Genomic DNA, 17,289 nt, shown 5'->3' on the forward strand with positions numbered 1-17,289 from the left:
AAATCGTTAAAAAAGAAAAAGGTAACAGTTAAAAAAAAAATTTTACCCGAAGGCATGAAAAAAAAACATAAAATGAAAAAGAAAAAAATTAAATTAACTGCAAGACTAAAAAAATTCACAGGGAAAAAGCCATGTGTTCCGTGCTTGGCTTTCTCCTCCTCTGGAATTCTGCTGCTCTCCTTGGTATTGAAACCCCACTCCTTGGTAGGTGTACTTGGTCTCGGCTGGATTTCTTGTTGATCTTCTGGGGGAGGGGCCTGGTGTAGTGATTCTCAAGTGTCTTTGCCCCAGGCGGAATTACACTGCCCTTACCCAGGTCCAGGGTGAGTAATCCGCTCGGGTTTGCTTTCAGGAGCTTTTGTTCCCTGAGCGCTTTCCGTAAAGTTCCGGAGGACGGGAATACAAATGGCGGCTTCCTGGTCTCCGGCCTGGAGGAGCCGAGAGCCCAGGGCCGCACTCCTCAGTGGGCCCTCAGAGAACAGCACCCAGCTACTCCCGTCTGCCTGACCTCCAGCCGCACTCCGAGCTCACCGAGCCTGCGACCGGTTCAAGGTCACCCTGAGCTGCGAGCTTACTGTTGGCTCTGTCTCTGTAGCCGGCTTTCCCGTTCCAATACCCGCAAGCTCTGCGACACTCAAACACCCCCGATCCTTCTGTGACCCTGCGGGACCTGAGGCGACGCTGACCCCGTGTGGGCTTTGCCCCGGGTAGCCTCTGGACCAATGTCCCTCAGTGGAACAGACTTTTAAAAGTCCTGATTTTGTGCGCGGTTGCTCCGCTGCTTGCCGGGAGCCGGCCCCTCACCCCGGGGTCTATCTTCCCGTGGCTTTGGATTCACTTCTCCGCCGGTCCTACCTTTCAGAAAGTGATTGTTTTTCTGTTTCCGGAATTGCTGTTCTTCTTCTCTTCGATCTTCCGATGGATTTTCGGGTGTTTGCAATCTCTAGATAAGCTATCTAGCTGATCTCCGGCTAGCTGAAGTAGTCTCAGCCTGCTACTTCTCCGCCATCTTGACTCCTCCCCATAGTTCTATATCTTGATTACAGTGGTGTTTATATAAACCTCTGTGTGGGGGCGCCTGGGTGGCTCAGTGGGTTAAAGCCTCTGCCTTCAGCTCAGGTAATGATCCCAGGGTCCTGGGATCGAGCCCCGCATCTGGCTCTCTGCTCAGCGGGGAGCCTGCTTCCCCCCCCCCTGCCTACTTGTGATCTCTGTCAAATAAATAAATTAAATCTTAAAAAAAAAGATCCTCCGTGTGAGGGGTGCTTGGGTGGCTCACTCGGTTTAAGCATCTGCCTTTGGCTGAAGTCATGATGGTCCTGGGATCAAGCCTTGCATTAGGCTCTCTGCTCAGCGGGGAGTCTGCTTCTCCCTCTCCCTCAGCCGGCCACTTTGCCTACTTGTATTCTCTTTGTGTCAAATAAATAGAATTTTTAAAAAACTACCTGTGACATAGAACTATACACACAACTATACCAAGGTCAACTTCCTAGCTTTGATACTATAATTGTTTTAGATATAACTTTTGGGAGAAACTGGGTAAGGAGACACAGGACCTCTCTCAACTCTCTTTGCAACTCCCTATTAATTAATTATTTCAAAATAAAAATTTTGTTAAAAAGAGAATTCTCACAGTTGTGGAGCATGCATATGAGGTAGACCAGACAGGATGAAGTCTGGGACAGCAGTCTGGAGACTTGTCAGGTGAAAGGTAATGAGATCTGAACCTCTGCAATATTTGTTTTGATGAAGAAAAGGGCACAGATACAAAATATATTCAAGTAATAGAATCAGCAGGACCTTGGAAATAACCAGATGTGTAGGAGGTGAAGGAGAGTGTAGACTCTGGGATGACTTCCAGGTTTCTAGCTTGGGTAATGATTAAATGCTAGATGTCTTAAGTAAAAGAGGCCATAGCTTAAGAGCCTGACATATACCAGAAGTAGACAGAAGCCATGTTTTCTTCATCTGTTAAACCTTCAAAAATCTAAAAGATTTTTTTTTTTTGAGAATTTTGTGAAATTTAAAAAAATCTTTTGGAGCGTGCTGTAGTCTATAATGAAGCCAGATATTTTTAAAAAATTTTTTATAAACATATAATGTATTATTAGTCCCAGGGGCACAGGCCTGTGAATGACCAGGTTTACACACTTAACAGCACTCATCATAGCGCATACCCTCCCTGATGTCCATAATCCAACCACTCTCTCCCTACCCCCCTGCCCCCAGCAACCCTCAGTTTGTTTTGTGAGATTAAGAGTCTCTTACAGTTTGTCTTCCTCCCAATCCCAGCTTGTATGAAGCCAGACACTTAGGTAATTCTTAGTTGGACTTCTTTCCTTGATAGCCTGGTACATGTACTTAAATGAGTTTTAATATATTTAACTGTGTGATTTTGAGACTTTATTTCTTCATCTGAAAAATGGGCACTATGTTTTATGATAATATAATACTTCTCTCTCAGGATTGGAGTTCTGAGAAATAAGTGAGATTTATATTTATATGTAAAGTTCTTAGCATATATCAAATATCTGATAAGTGTTTACTGTTCCTGCTGTTACTACTGTTAACAATAAAATTTAATGGTAACAAAAAATAAAAAGATGTTGAAATATGACAGATGATCCTGTCAATTGTGGCCAGTTGATGAAATGCTCAGACATTCTCTAGAACTTGTTTTTTCTCAATTTCTGTTATCTAGTTCCTTCAGTGATCCTCAAAGAGTGGTCTGCCTATAAAGGGAAGTCTCCTCAAACCCCTGAGCTGGTGTCTGCACTGACGTTTCGGGAATGGACTTGCCCAAACCTCAAGAAGCTCTGGCTAGGCAAAGCCGTTGAGGACAAGAACAGAAGGATGCGGGCCTTCCTGGCCTGTATGAAGTCAGATACACCCAGTATGCTCAATCCAGCTAATGTCCCAACCCATCTGCTGCTCATGTGCTGTGTACTCCGGTAAGCCATGTGACAGGGAGGTGGCCAGTTAATTTCTCTTTTACTTTTTTCACATTTCCTTTAAGTATGTGTTTTTATGTTGTTTGGGGATGGGGAGGTTTTTGTTTTATGTTTAGCTTAGAATTCAGAAACACTGAAATGGATTGCTATGACAGTCTCCTCAGTTCATGATCCTCTGTCATCATCTGTTCATGCGTGATCTGTGTGAACTTTCGTATTTGGCTTTATGTTTGGTTTTTGTCCTCTTCAGTCTTTATTCATGATCTAGTTCCCTTCTCTTCCTATAGTTACCAGCTATTGGGTATTTGGAGTATGTCCTTTCAAGTCATTCTCCATGTATTTATTTAGACATGCGTATATCCTTACAGAGTCTATAGTGTTGTTTGTATGTGTAGATTTCCCCCCCCTTTTTAATAGGAAAGGTGCTGTACATCTCATTCTACTGATTTTTTTCACTCTGTTATTTTTGAGATCTATCCATATTCATGCATGGTTCATACCTCATGGCCGCTGGATTATGTTCCATCAAATAGTAATGTCACAGTATTTTATTTATTGATTTCCAGTTCTTGGGTGTTCCAAACAGTGCTGCAGGAAGTATTTTCATAGATGTCTTTGTTTCTTTGTGTTCCTGTGTCAGTTTATCTGAAGTATATACTCAGGAGTAGAATTCCTGAACCCTATAAGATACACATATAGGTTTTTTGTCACATATTGCCAAGTTGCTCTAGATTGTTTCTGAACCAATATATAGTTCTGTGAGCAACACTTAAGGGTTTCTATTTCTTCGTAGTATTGCCAGTACTGATATCACATAACTTCTTAATTTTTGCCAGTCCAGTGGGCTTCACGTAGTATCTTTTTTAAAAGATTTGTTTGTTTTGTTTGTTTGTTGTTTGTTTGTTTAAGAGAGGGGTAGGGGAAGGACAGAGGGAGGAAGAATCTGAAGCAAATTCTGCACTGAGTGTAGAGCCTGACAGAGGGCTGGATAGGCGTCTGGATCTCATGACCATGAAATCGTGACCTGAGCCATATCCAAGAGTCAGACACTTAGCCAACTAATCCACCCAGGTGCCCCTCAAGTAGTATCTTTTATTTTACTTTTCATTTCTTTGACTACAGATGAGATGAGCTTCTACTTTATACATATTAACCATTTGTTTTTCTCATTCTCTGCAGTGCCTGTTTATTTTACCTTGCAAGTTTTCTTTTAGGTTACTTGTCTTGCGGATCATAGAAGTTTCTTGTCAAATGTGTGTATATACATTTGTATATAGCAAGTATCATTTCTGTATCTGTGTGTATATCAAATATATTTCCATTCACAGTTTTTTAAAACTATGTACAATATTTTGTTGAACAGAAGTGCTTCATTTTCACCAGCTTTTTTATTTTTATAACTTTGTACACACAGAAAAGTTGGAAGAATAGTATGGGGAACACCCGTATGACCACTGCTTAGGTTCTGTAATATTTTACTATACTTACTTTATCTTATTATAACTGTCCATCTGGGGCGCCTGGGTGGCTCAGTGGGTTAAGCCACTGCCTTCGGCTCAGGTCATGATCTCAGGGTCCTGGGATCGAGTCCCGCATCGGGCTCTCTGCTCGGCAGGGAGCCTGCTTCCCTCTCTCTCTCTCTCTGCCTGCCTCTCTGTCTACTTGTGATTTCTCTCTGTCAAGTAAATAAATAAAATCTTTAAAAAAAAAATAACTGTCCATCTGTCCATCTCTAAACAGCCATTCATCCATCCTTTTAGATGCATTTCCAAATAAGTTGCAGACATCAGTGTACTTCACCCCTAACCAAGAAATATTTAATTTTGGTTTTGTCACACCTTTCAAATTGTATCCCTGTGGTGTGTGCTTTTGAACTCTTATTTAATAAATTCTTCCCTACCTTTGGGTCATAAAGATAATTCTCTACATTTTTTAATAGTATTATAATGTTGCCTTCCACGTCAGTTCTTTAATATAGTAGATATTCTATATATTCTGTAAGAAAGGATCTGATTTTATTCTCTTTACATAATAAGCTAGTTTTCCCAACTCCATTTATTAAATGATCTCTTCTTTCCCCATTGATGTATATTACCACCTTTCTTATGTACCAGGTTCCTATATATTCATGAGTACATTGCTGGATTCATTTTTTTTCCATTGCCTATTTGATCTCTGACCAGGAGCACCTTGTTTCAATTATTATATATATATATATTCCTTAATATCAGGTAGGACAAATCTCTACTCTGTACTTTTCTTGTGTCAGATGTGTACTGTTTCTGAATCATGTGATCTTTATTCTTCCACATATAGTTTAAAATTCATCCAGTTTCTACAAAATCTTGTTGGAATTTTTGGGTTAATGAATTGAGTTTATAGATTAATTTGGGGAGAGTTTCACATCTTTATCATGTTAAGTACTCCCATCCAGAGATCATAGTTTACCTCTCCCTTTATTTAGGTCTCTTCCTTTATGTCTTAGTAGAGTTACTTTTTTTCCATAGAGGTCTGCGTTTTAAAGTTGTAAGTACTTGATATATATTGTAGTGATTATGGTTGACATTCTGTTATCTGTTACACTTTCTCATTGTTTATTTGCTGATGTAGAGGAAATAAATTTTTGTGTAGAGAAGTCAGTCTCAACAAGTCATCAGGGAAGCCTGGGTGGCTCAGTCGGTTAATCATCTGCCTTCGGCTCAAGTCGTGATCCCAGGGTTCTGGGACCAAGTCTTGCATCAGGCTCCCTGCTCAGCAGGAAGTCTGTTTCTCCCTTCTCTCCCTGCCTCTCCCCACGCCCAGCTCATGCTCTCTCTCTCTCACTCCCTCTCTTTCTGACAAATAAATAAATAAGATCTTTAAAAAAAGTCATCAAAGGGTTACAGAGCATTGACCTTTGAAATTGGACAGACCTTAATTTGAATTCTGGTTTCGGCACTTTGCAGCTTGGATAAGTCACTTTAACCTTTTAGCACATTCATTCCCTTACCATAAATGGGTATAATAATTCTTATTTCTCAGAGCTCTTTAAGGAGTGAGATAATACATGTAGGGGCCCTATCACATAATAGATGCTTAGTATTTTAATTTTCTAACTGCCTTGAGATTAAAATTGGTGATTTAAGAAGTCTTCCCAATAAGAATAATGACAGGATTCATTCCTCCTAGCTTCTAACATGTTTCTGGCCCATAGCCCTGAATATTAACTCTGGAATCACCTGTTTTGTTTACCTTTATTCTCAAAATACAGTAATAGCTCATTTTTCCATATGTTTGATTCTCTGGATTTTTTTAAACACTTCCAGGAGCATGAAAATAAGAATGGATTATGAGTAGTTATAATAGCTATCACAAAGCCTAAGGCTCTAATAGTCTTTTAGGTTCCATATGCTTTCCCTGAAGAAAACCCTTTGGCCTCCTTCTTAACCTATTTATTCTTAATTTAGATACATTTCTGACAATTTGGTTATATGATTTTTCAGTGTACAACAGATCAGAAGCAGCAAATTATAAGGGGGGGGTGAGACAAGGAATAGGACTTATTCTTAGAACCAGCCCCAGTGACAGCAATGATAAGTGGCAGCTTAAAAGCTGCCTAAAAGCAGGGGAAAAGATATAAAGATTACTTTTTATAATAAAGATTTTTATTTACTTATTTGACAGACAGATCACAAGTAGGCAGAGAGGCAATCAGAGAGCTCCCTGCTGAGCAGAGAGCCTGATGCAGGGCTCAATCCCAGGACCCTGGGATCATGACCTGAGCCGAAGGCCGAGGCTTTAACCCACTGAGCCACCCAGGTGTCCCTAAAGATTACTTTTAAAAAGACCTAAGAACCCATGCGGTAGAGGGGGAAACTGCCCTGTATAAACCGGGAACCCATATAAGTTCATTAATAAAGCATAGGCAATAATCATTGTTCATAAAATCATCAAGAACAGGTTTTGTAATATTACATGTTATGTACCTGGCAATGTACTAAGTCAGCTCTTTGTGTATAATGCTTCTAATTCTCATAACAGTGCTAATATGTAAATATTATTTATCTCCATTTATACATGAGGGAATAAAGGCTCAAAGAGAAGTGACTTGTGGAGGTTACAAAGCTAGTAATGGGTAGTGTTAAGAGTTTGAACCCAAGTCTCTCCACCTCTGAATTCCTATGCTCTTTAAAAGACAAAATAATAGAAAAATACGCCTTAGAAATTAACATAAAATCTGGTTGGAAATTTAAAATTCAACTTGAAATGAAGATTAACTTATCCTAAGTACTGCATTGCTCAGCAATGTCAGATAAAGACTGGGTAGCAGTGTTGAACTGTGGCCTGACTGAGTACTAGGAGTCTAAACTCCTCAGTTGCTTCTGCTAACTATAAGATACCTCTCATGGAAGTAAAGTAATGCTGGGGAAGTTGTGACTAAAAATTAATGTTGATGCAGCTCGTAGACAATTGGCCTAGAGAAAAGAGAGTCTACAGGACAGGCTAGTACAGTTTGAGGAAGGCATAACCTTCCAGGGGTGGGGTACAGCCCTGTTGAATGTGAGAAGCATGTAGCAAGGCATTTCTAGCAAGGTTTCATTCAAATCTCAACAGTTTTCCAGAAACAGAACATGAAATTGGACAAGGTCATACCTCTAGATTTATGGGTAAAAGTTGAATCTTTCTGGACAAATAATCCTGTTAAAAAGCAGTGGATTTATCAGCTGTAATAGGGCATTTGAGTTAAACATGTGCCATCCTGATATGTAAAAAGTAAAGATAAAAAAGAACTAGTTTTTGTTCACTTGACAGAATAATTCTAAAGTTTATTGGGAGAAACAAATGAAGAAGAATAGCTTGGGATTATAAAAAAGTCTTGGCTCAAACAAACAAAAATACCAAAATGTATTATAAATTTAAACTAAAATGATGTGATACTGGCATTAAAATTGACAGGTCATTGTTTCAGAGCAGATAATAGTAAGATCACACATGATTACTTAAAACAAGCCAAAGGAAGCTTCAAAAATCTGAGGAATAGAGGAATTTTTACATAGTTGTTGAAAAAACTATATTGGTATTTAGGGAGAAAACATCAAGTTTGGGCCTAGCCTCACATACATTCCAGACAGATTTATTACAGAGATAAAGGTAAAAGAGAAAAGAGAAAAGATAGAATAAAAACTAAGCAATGATTTAACTGATCTTGAGAAAACAAAGGAATTTTTAAATGAAAAGCTTAAGTCCAGGGCAATATCAAAAACAGTAACAGTATCAGGGAAGGCAAACACCTCTGTTGCCAGTGGCTGCTTTACACTGTGCTAAAAATTTAACTGATTGATCTGGGCAATATGATGGTCATAAAGGGCTTTGATAAGCTGCTTTATATTCCTGGGGCTCTGAAAGGCTGTGTACATCCGTAGGGCTATATACACACTGAAGAGAAACTGGAGAGAATGCCAATTACATATTCCTCCCAGGCTGAACATGAGGCCTGCACAAGGTAAAAATAAAAGCCTGATTTATAACTGCCTAAAATTTTAATGCATGTCTAACCTACACTTATATCCCCTTGGCAAAAATGGGAGCTTTATTAGCTCAAGATGTTTCTACACATCCTTTGACTAATCATTGGCTGACCACTAAGCTATGCTGATCCAAGGGAGATGCCTAGGAAGCTAGGCTTAAAAATGAAAAGAAGAGTTAAAAATAAAAATAAAAATCAGGACAGGGCTATCGGGCCACACTCTGCAGGAGGGACACGCTCTGCAAAATTAGTCCAGACATTTCACTAAGCAAACAAAGCAATAGCAACAATAGTGCTTGGGGAGGGTTGCTGCAATATATGATTGAAAAGAAGGCTTTCAAAGAAATAATAATGTGTGATTTATACACTGAACAAAGAGCACTGAATAGCAACTGTCTCTGAGGGAGTATGGATGTAGGACAAAGTAAATAAGAATTTTTAATACCTATAATAGATATATCAGAAAACGAAAGGAAACCATATTTAAAAAATTGAAGTATGAGGGGCACCTGGGTGGCTCAGTTGGTTAAGCCTCTGCCTTCGGCTCGGGTCGTGATCCCAGAGTCTTAGGATTGAGCCCCTCATCGGGCTCCGAGCTCCACAGGGAGCCTGCTTCTCCCTCCCACTTGCCCTGCGTGTGTTCCCTCTCTTGCTGTATCTCTCTCTGTCAAATAAATAAAATCTTTTTAAAAAATTGAAGTATGATAACAGTGACCCATCAAATTGAGAATAGCAGTGGAGAGATAGAAATTACAAAAAGAAACCAAATAGAGATTCAGGAATTGAAAAATACAATAATAGAAATGACAAATTAACTTGAAGGAAGAGGCTCCTTCTAGTAGATTTGAGCTGAGAGAAGAAAAAGATCAAGAGAACAGAATGTGGGCGCCTGGGTGGCTCAGTGGTTGGGCCGCTGCCTTCGGCTCAGGTCATGATCTCAGGGTCCTGGGATTGAGTCCCGCGTCGGGCTCTCTGCTCAGCAGGGAGCCTGCTTCCTCCTCTCTCTGTCTGCCTCTCTGCCTACTTGTGATTTCTCTCTGTCAAATAAATAAATAAAATCTTTAAAAAAAAAAAAAAAAAAAAAAAAAAAAAAAAAGAGAACAGAATGTAATAAAGAAGAATAAAGATGAAAAGGGACTAGGAGACCTATATGGACATCACACATACCAACATATGCACAATAGGTGAACCTAGAGAGAGGGGGGTGGTTGAAAAAAATATGTGAAGAACTAAGAAATGAAAACCTCCCAAATTTGGTGAAAAACATAGATCTACATATCCAAGATCAAAAATTCCAAGGTCAACTCAAAGATCCATACTCAAACACTATTAAAAGACAAAGACACTCATGGAAGAAGCAAGGAAAATATAATTTATCACATATAAGGAATCAGAAGAAGATTAATAATAATCAAGATGTATGGGGCGCCTGGGTGGCTCAGTCATTAAGCATCTGCCTTCGGCTCAGGTCATGATCCCAGGGACCTGGTATTGAGCCCCGCATTGGGCTCCTCCTCCACTCCCCCTGCTTGTATCCCCTCTCTCACTGTCTCTCTCTCTCTATGTCAAATAAATAAAATCTTAAAAAAGATAATCAAAAGGTGAAAGCACCTGTTTCCAAGTGGATTGATAAACAGAATGTGGTATATACGTAAAATGGAATATTATTCAGCTTTAAAAAGGATGGAAATTCTGATGCATGATAGAACACAGCTGAACCTTAAAGACATTATACTTTTTTAAAAGTTGTTTTTATTAACAGATAATGTATTATTTGCCCCAGGGGTACAGGTATGTGAATCATCAGGTTTACACATTTCACAGTACTCACCATAGCACATACCCTCCCCAGTGTCCATAACCAAACCACCCTCTCCCTACCCCTCCCACCCCCCAGCAACCCTCAGTTTGTTTTGTGAGATTAAGAGTCTCTTATGGTTTGTCTCCCTCCCAATCCCATCTTGTTTCATTTTTTCCTTCCCTACCCCTCACAACCCCCTGCCCTGCCTCTCAAATTCCTCATATCAGAGAGATCATATGATAATTTTCTTTCTCTGATTGACTTATTTCGCTCAGCATAATACTCTCTAGTTCCATCCACGTCAGCGCAAATGTCAGGATTCCATTTTCTTTTGATGGCTGCATAGTATTCCATTGTGTGTGTGTGTGTGTGTGTGTGTGTGTGTATACACCACATCTTCTTTATTCATTCATCTGTTGATGGACATCTAGGTTCTTTCCATAGTTTGGCTATTGTGGGCATTGCTGCTATAAACATTCGGGTGCACATACCCATTCAGATCACTACATTTGTATCTTTAGTGTAAATACCCAGTGGTGCAATTGCTGGGTTGTAGGGTAGCTCTATTTTCAACTTTTTGAGGAACCTCCATGCTGTTTTCCAGAGTAGCTGCACCAGCTTGGATTCCCACCAACAGTGTAGGAGTGTTCCCCTTTCTCCGCATCCTCGTCAGCATCTGTCATTTCCTGACTTGTTAATTTTAGCCATTCTGACTGGTGTGAGGTGGTATCTCATTGTGGTTTTCATTTGTGTTTCCCTGATGCCGAGTGATGTGGAGTATTTTTTCATGTGTCTATTGGCCATCTGGTTGTCTTCTTTGCAGAAATGTCCGTTCATGAAAGACATTATACTTAAGTGAACTAGCCAGTCAGTAAAAGCAAATACAGTATGATTTAATTTATATGAGGTACCTAGAGTAGTCAGATTCAGAGATAGAAAGTAAAATGGTAATTTCCAGAGAGTTGGGGTTGGGGAAATAGGGAATATTTAGTGGGCATGAGTTTCAAGTTAGGAAGAATAAAAAGTTCTGCAGATGGATGGTGTTGATGGTGTAAATTTATTTAAATACCATTGTGAAATACACCGAACATTATTAACATGGTAAATATTATATATATTTTACCACAAGAGAAAAAAAAGTCCATATGTGGTAGGACTCTTCCTCTTCCCCTTCCAGAAGGACACAGTAAGGACATAGACAAACACTCTTCCCAGGAAAATTGCAGCTTATCTGGTGAAAATTATTTTAATCACTTAACCCTTAAGCATATATAGCCAAGAAGATGAGGTTTCCTTTTCCCTGCTCTCGTTCCTGGATTATGGTTTCACCTGGGGAGGAAAATATTGCCATTTCTCATCAATTCCTGCCCTGTGTTCAGGCAGGCATGGTAAAGAAGATCACCCACCAACCGCCCCACCCCGACTCAGGGCAGAAGGTCTAATCTAGGGGCAGCATGCCAGGAATACTTGGAGCTCTAATCATTCCTACCCCAGCTCATGTGTAATAAGGAGTTTCAACACTGGGAAGATCAAGCCAAAAAGTGTAGGGGCTGCCAACTACCCCACCCTTTTTCAGTGCACACTTATAGAGCAGGGGCGTCACTTGTCACTCTGGGAAAAGCAGCCTCAGAATGATGCACTGAGCAGTTCTTTTCAGGGAGAAAGTAGGCTGTAAGAATGAGGAGCTCTACACCTGCCTGAAGGGACTGTCTTTACTTGGAGCAGAGTATGGAGAATTCTGTGCCTAAGAGTATGTCAAGAATAATAAGTATCTTGATGAACAATTAAGAGGAGGCTTGTAGCTCCATGATCTGAGCAGAACACCAGGGCATCCAGGTTTTATAGAGGACACCAGGGAAAGAAACAGCCAAGAAGAACCCTCCCAGGATCAGAATGAACTCTGGAGATCAGGAATGGTGTATGCATGAGCTAGATGGATCCCACTCAGGAGCAACCAGAACAGGACACAGGACAGACTTCAAAGCATTCTCCAAACCACCCAAGATCATCAATACAGGGCAGAAGCCTCACTGATACAAGGAACCGAAATACCACCTCTCATCAAGTATCAACTGAACAGTAAGCTTTTCTGACCCAGAAGCAACTCCTAGGAAGCCAAGTTTAGCACTAAAATAAAACTTTTATCATTGCCAGACTAGAAGATTGTAAATACCCAGAGTTATGCCTTCTTAGCAGTGATCAGAGAAGGAACCTCCAAACTAATATTCCCTCACTGAATATGGGTCAAAAATGTGTAAACTCCCTGAGCCATGAGAGAAGCCTTACTCTACACATTCAATGGTAAAAGGTAAAAATCTAACTGGCTAAGAAGGCTTAAGCAAAATCTTTGATCAGTTAGTGGCTTAAGCAGACCCAGGGGGAACATCTTGTTTGCTAAGCTAAAAGAAAAACAAGTAGAGACATCAGTAGAGACATCGGAGGCTTCACCCTACATTTCTATTTTAGAAATAGAGCTCACAGAATTAGTTCAGCCAAGTCACTAAATAAACAAGAGAACAATCAAGCAAACATCAACCAGCCAGGGGCTGGAGGGCGAGGTCAGTATCCAGTGTCATTATAATATATTATCTAAAATATCCAGTTTTCAACAAAAGACTTCCAAGACTCTCTAAAAAACATGCAAGTCTGACCCACTCATATTAAATAAAACAGGCTTTTTTTTTTTTTTTAATTTGAGAGAGAATGAGAAAGAGCATGAGAGGGGGAGGATCCGATGGAGAAGCAGACTCCCTGCCGAGCAGGGGGCCTGATGTGGGACTTGATTCCTGGATTCCGGGATCAGGACCTGAGTGGAAGGCAATCGCTTAACCAACTGAACCACCCAGGTGCCCATTAAACAGACTTTTAATGAAGCCTAATTACAGACTTAGCAGAGAGACTTAAAAGCAGATATTTTAAAAATGTTCAAAGGGGCGCCTGGGTGGCTCAGTGGGTTAAGCTGCTGCCTTCGGCTCAGGTCATGATCTCAGGGTTCTGGGATCGAATCCCGCATCGGGCTCTCTGCTCGGCGGGGAGCCTGCTTCCCTCTCTCTCTGCCTGCCTCTCCGTCTACTTGTGATTTCTCTCTGTCAAATAAATAAATAAAATCTAAAAAAATAAATAAATAAAAATGTTCAAAGAACCAAATGAAACCATGCATAAAGAATTAAAACATGATGATAGTGTCTCCTCAAATAGAGAATATCAGTAAAGAATAAGTATTTAAAACAACCAAGTGGACTACACTGGAGTTGATAAATATAGTAAACCAAAATGAAGTTTAGAGATAAACAGTAGATTTGAACTGTCAGAAGAAAGAAGCAGCAACCCTGAAGACAGATTAATACAGATTATGTGGCCTGAAGGCCAGAAAGATAAAAGAATAAAGAAAACTGAACAGAGCCTCAGAAAAATGAGTGACACCATTAAGTGTACCAACATTCATGTAACGGGAGTACCAGCAGGGGGGAATAAAAAAATTTGAAAAAAATGGCTGAAAGCTTCCCAAATTTGAAAAAAAAAAAAACACACATTATCTCATACATCTCAGATGAGATGAGCTTAGAGAACCACACTAGACATAGTCAAAATGGTGAAAGACAAAGACAAAAAGAGGATCTTGAATGCTGTAAGGAAGAAAATGACTAATCAAATACAAGGAAACCACAAAGATTAGATTCTCATCAGAAACAATGGAGACCAGAAAGCATGGGACAATATAATTCAGTGTGCTTAAATATAAAATTCTCAGCTGCCAACTTTATATCCAATAATACTATGTTTGAGATGTGAGAGCCAAAAAAAGACATTAAAAGGTAAACTGAGAGAATGTGTTGCTAGCAGAATTCTGTTATAGGAAATATTAAAGGAAGTTTTACAGGCTGAAAGCAAGTAACAACAGACAATAATTCAAATTCATACTAAAAAACAACGCCAGCAAAGGTAATTGTGTAGGTCAATACAGAAGACAGAATAATTGCATAGTTCTTATTTAAAATGTAATTGCATCAAACAATATGTATGTAAATTATATGTACGTAAATGTAAATGGGTACAATTTAATACTTGAAATGTATAGTATGTTAATTTTATCTCAACCTGTAAAATAGAAAGGAGAGTAAAATAAATAGATTGCCAGATAACCAAAGATAAGGAGAATTTATTGCTACCACCTTGCATTATAGGAAGTATTAAATGATGTCCTTCAATGTGAGACCTGAAACCACAAAAATCCTAGAAGAGAGCATAGGCATCAGACATAACAACATCTTTCCAGGTATGTCTCCTGAGGCAAGAGAAACAAAAGCAAAAATAAGCTATTGGAACTACATCAAAATAAAAAGCTGCTGTACAGCAGTGGAAGCTATCAACAAAACTAAAAAGTAGTCTACCAAATGGGAGATATTTACAAATGACATATCTGATAAAGGGTTAGTATCCAAAGTATAAAAATAACATACAATTCAACACCCCAAAAAGCAAGTAATCTAGTTTAAAACAGGTAGAAGAATGTACATTCTCCAAAGAAGACATCCAGATGGCCAGCATACACATGAAAAGATGCTCAACATCACTCATCATCAGGGAATGAAAATCAAAACTTCGGTGAGATACCACCTCACACCTGTCAGAAGGACTAAAGCCAAAAACACAAGAAACAACAGGTGTTGGTGAGGATTGGAGAAAAGGGACCCTTGTGCACTGTTGGGAGGAATTCAGACTGGTACAGCTGGAGGAAAGACAGTATGGACAATGCTCAAAAATTTAAAAATAGAACTATCATATGATCCAATAATCAAAACCACTAGGTATTTACCTGAAGAATACAAAACACTAATTCAAAGTGATATATGTACCACAATGATTATTGCAGCATTATTTACAATGTCAGATTATGAATGTAGCCCAAGTGTCCATCAATGGATGAATGGATAAAGCTGTGGTATTTGTATACAACAGAATGTTTTTTAATCAGGAAAAAAAGAAAGAAAACTTGCCATTTGCAACATATTGGATGGATCTAGAGAGTATAATGCTAAATGAAATAAGAGAAAGACAAATACTATATGATTTCACTCATATATGAAATTTAAAAACAAAACAAAAAGAAACAAACCCAAAACAGGCTCTTAAGTATAGGGAACAGATGGTTGTGAGAAGGGGGAGGTCGGTGAGGGGATGGGTGAAATAGTTGAAGAGGATTAATAGTACACTTACCTTGATTCACAATGAAGAGTAGATACAATTGTTAAATCACTATATTGTACACCTGAAACTAACTTAACGCTATACTAGCTATGCTGGAATTAGAATGGAAAAAAAAAAAAACCAGTAAATAAATATGTAAAACAGAAAAAAAAATCGTGTCCTTTGGGCTGAAAGGCAATGACACCAAATGGACAAATGACCACCTGATAGGTAATTGCATAGACAAATATTAAAAGTTGTATAAATATATATATATTTTAAATTTATTTTTTATTTATTTGCAGCATAACAGTATTCATTATTTTTGCACCACACACAGTGCTCCATGCAATCCGTTCCCTCTATAATACCCACCACCTGGTACCCCAACCTCCCACGCATTGCCCCTTCAAAATCCTCAGGTTGTTCTTCAGAGTCCATAGTCTCTCATGGTTCACCTCCCCTTCCAATTTTTCCCAACTCCCTTCTCCTCTCTAACTCCCCATGTCCTCCATGCTATTTGTTATGCTCCACAAATAAGTGAAACCATATAATTGACTCTCTCTGCTTGACTTATTTCACTCAGCATAATCTCTTCCAGTCCCGTCCATGTTGCTACAAAAGTTGGGTATTCGTCCTTTCTGATGGAGGCATAATACTCCATAGTGTATATGGACCACATCTTCCTTATCCATTCATCCGTTGAAGGGCATCTTGGTTCTTTCCACAGTTTGGTGACCGTGGCCATTGCTGCTATAAACATTGGGGTACAGATGGCCCTTCTTTTCACGACATCTGTATCTTTGGAATAAATACCCAGGAGTGCAATTGCAGGGTCATAGGGAAGTTCTATTTTTAATTTCCTGAGGAATCTCCACACTGTGCTCCAAAGAGGCTGTACCAACTTGCATTCCCACCAACAGTGTAAGAGGGTTCCCCTTTCTCCACATCCCCTCCAACACATGTTGTTTTCTTTCTTCCTAATTTTGGCCATTGTAATTGGTGTAAGGTGATATATCGATGCGGTTTTAATTTGAATCTCCCTGATGGCTAGTGATGATGAACATTTTTTCATGTGTCTGATAACCCTTTGTATGTCTTCATTGGAGAAGTGTCTGTTCATATCTTCTGGCCATTTTTGATATGATTGTCTGTTTTGTGTGTGTTGAGTTTGAGGAGTTCATTATAGATCCTGGATATCAACCTTTTGTCTACTGTCATTTGCAAATATCTTCTCCCATTCCGTGGGTTGCCTCTTTGTTTTCTTGACTGTTTCCTTTGCTTTGCAGAAGCTTTTGATCTTGATGAAGTCCCCCAAAGTTCATTTTTGCTTTTGTTTCCTTTGCCTTTGGAGACATATCTTGAAAGAAGTTGCTGTGGCTGATATTGAAGAGGTTACAGCCTATGTTCTCCTCTAGGATTCTGATGGATTCCTGTCTCACATTGAGGTCTTTTATCCATTTTGAGTTTATCTTTGTGTATGGTGTAAGAGAATGGTTGAGTTTCATTCTTCTATACAGCTGTCCAGTTTTCCCAGCACCATTTATTGAAGAGACTGTCTTTTTTCCACTGTATATTTTTTCCTGCTTTGTCGAAGATTATTTACCCATAGAGTTGAGGGTCCATATCTGGGCTCTCTACTCTGTTCCGCTGGTCTATGTGTCTGTTTTTATGCCAGTACCATGCTGACTTGGTGATTACAGCTTTGTAGTAAAGCTTGAAATCAGGTAGCATGATGCCCCCAGTTTTATTTTTGTTTTTCAACATTTCCTTAGCGATTCGGGGTCTCTTCTGATTCCATACAAATTTTTGGATTATTTGCTCCAGCTCTTTGTAGAATACCG

General features: G+C 39.3%; 1 protein-coding gene across 2 annotated transcripts in view; it reads left to right on the top strand.

Moving 5' to 3' along the window:
• FAM120C (family with sequence similarity 120 member C) overlaps window positions 1–17,289 on the top strand; it is a 138,540-nt gene that overhangs the window by 75,966 nt on the left and 45,285 nt on the right. For both annotated transcript variants that reach the window (XM_082717479.1, XM_082717482.1), the window contains exon 10: window positions 2,702–2,951. In XM_082717479.1, the coding sequence (XP_082573605.1) occupies window positions 2,702–2,951 (250 nt within the window). The remainder of the gene's footprint in view (window positions 1–2,701; window positions 2,952–17,289) is intronic.

Source organism: Mustela nivalis (assembly GCF_964662115.1).
Source record: "Mustela nivalis genome assembly, chromosome: X".
Classification (NCBI taxonomy): Eukaryota; Metazoa; Chordata; class Mammalia; order Carnivora; family Mustelidae; genus Mustela; species Mustela nivalis.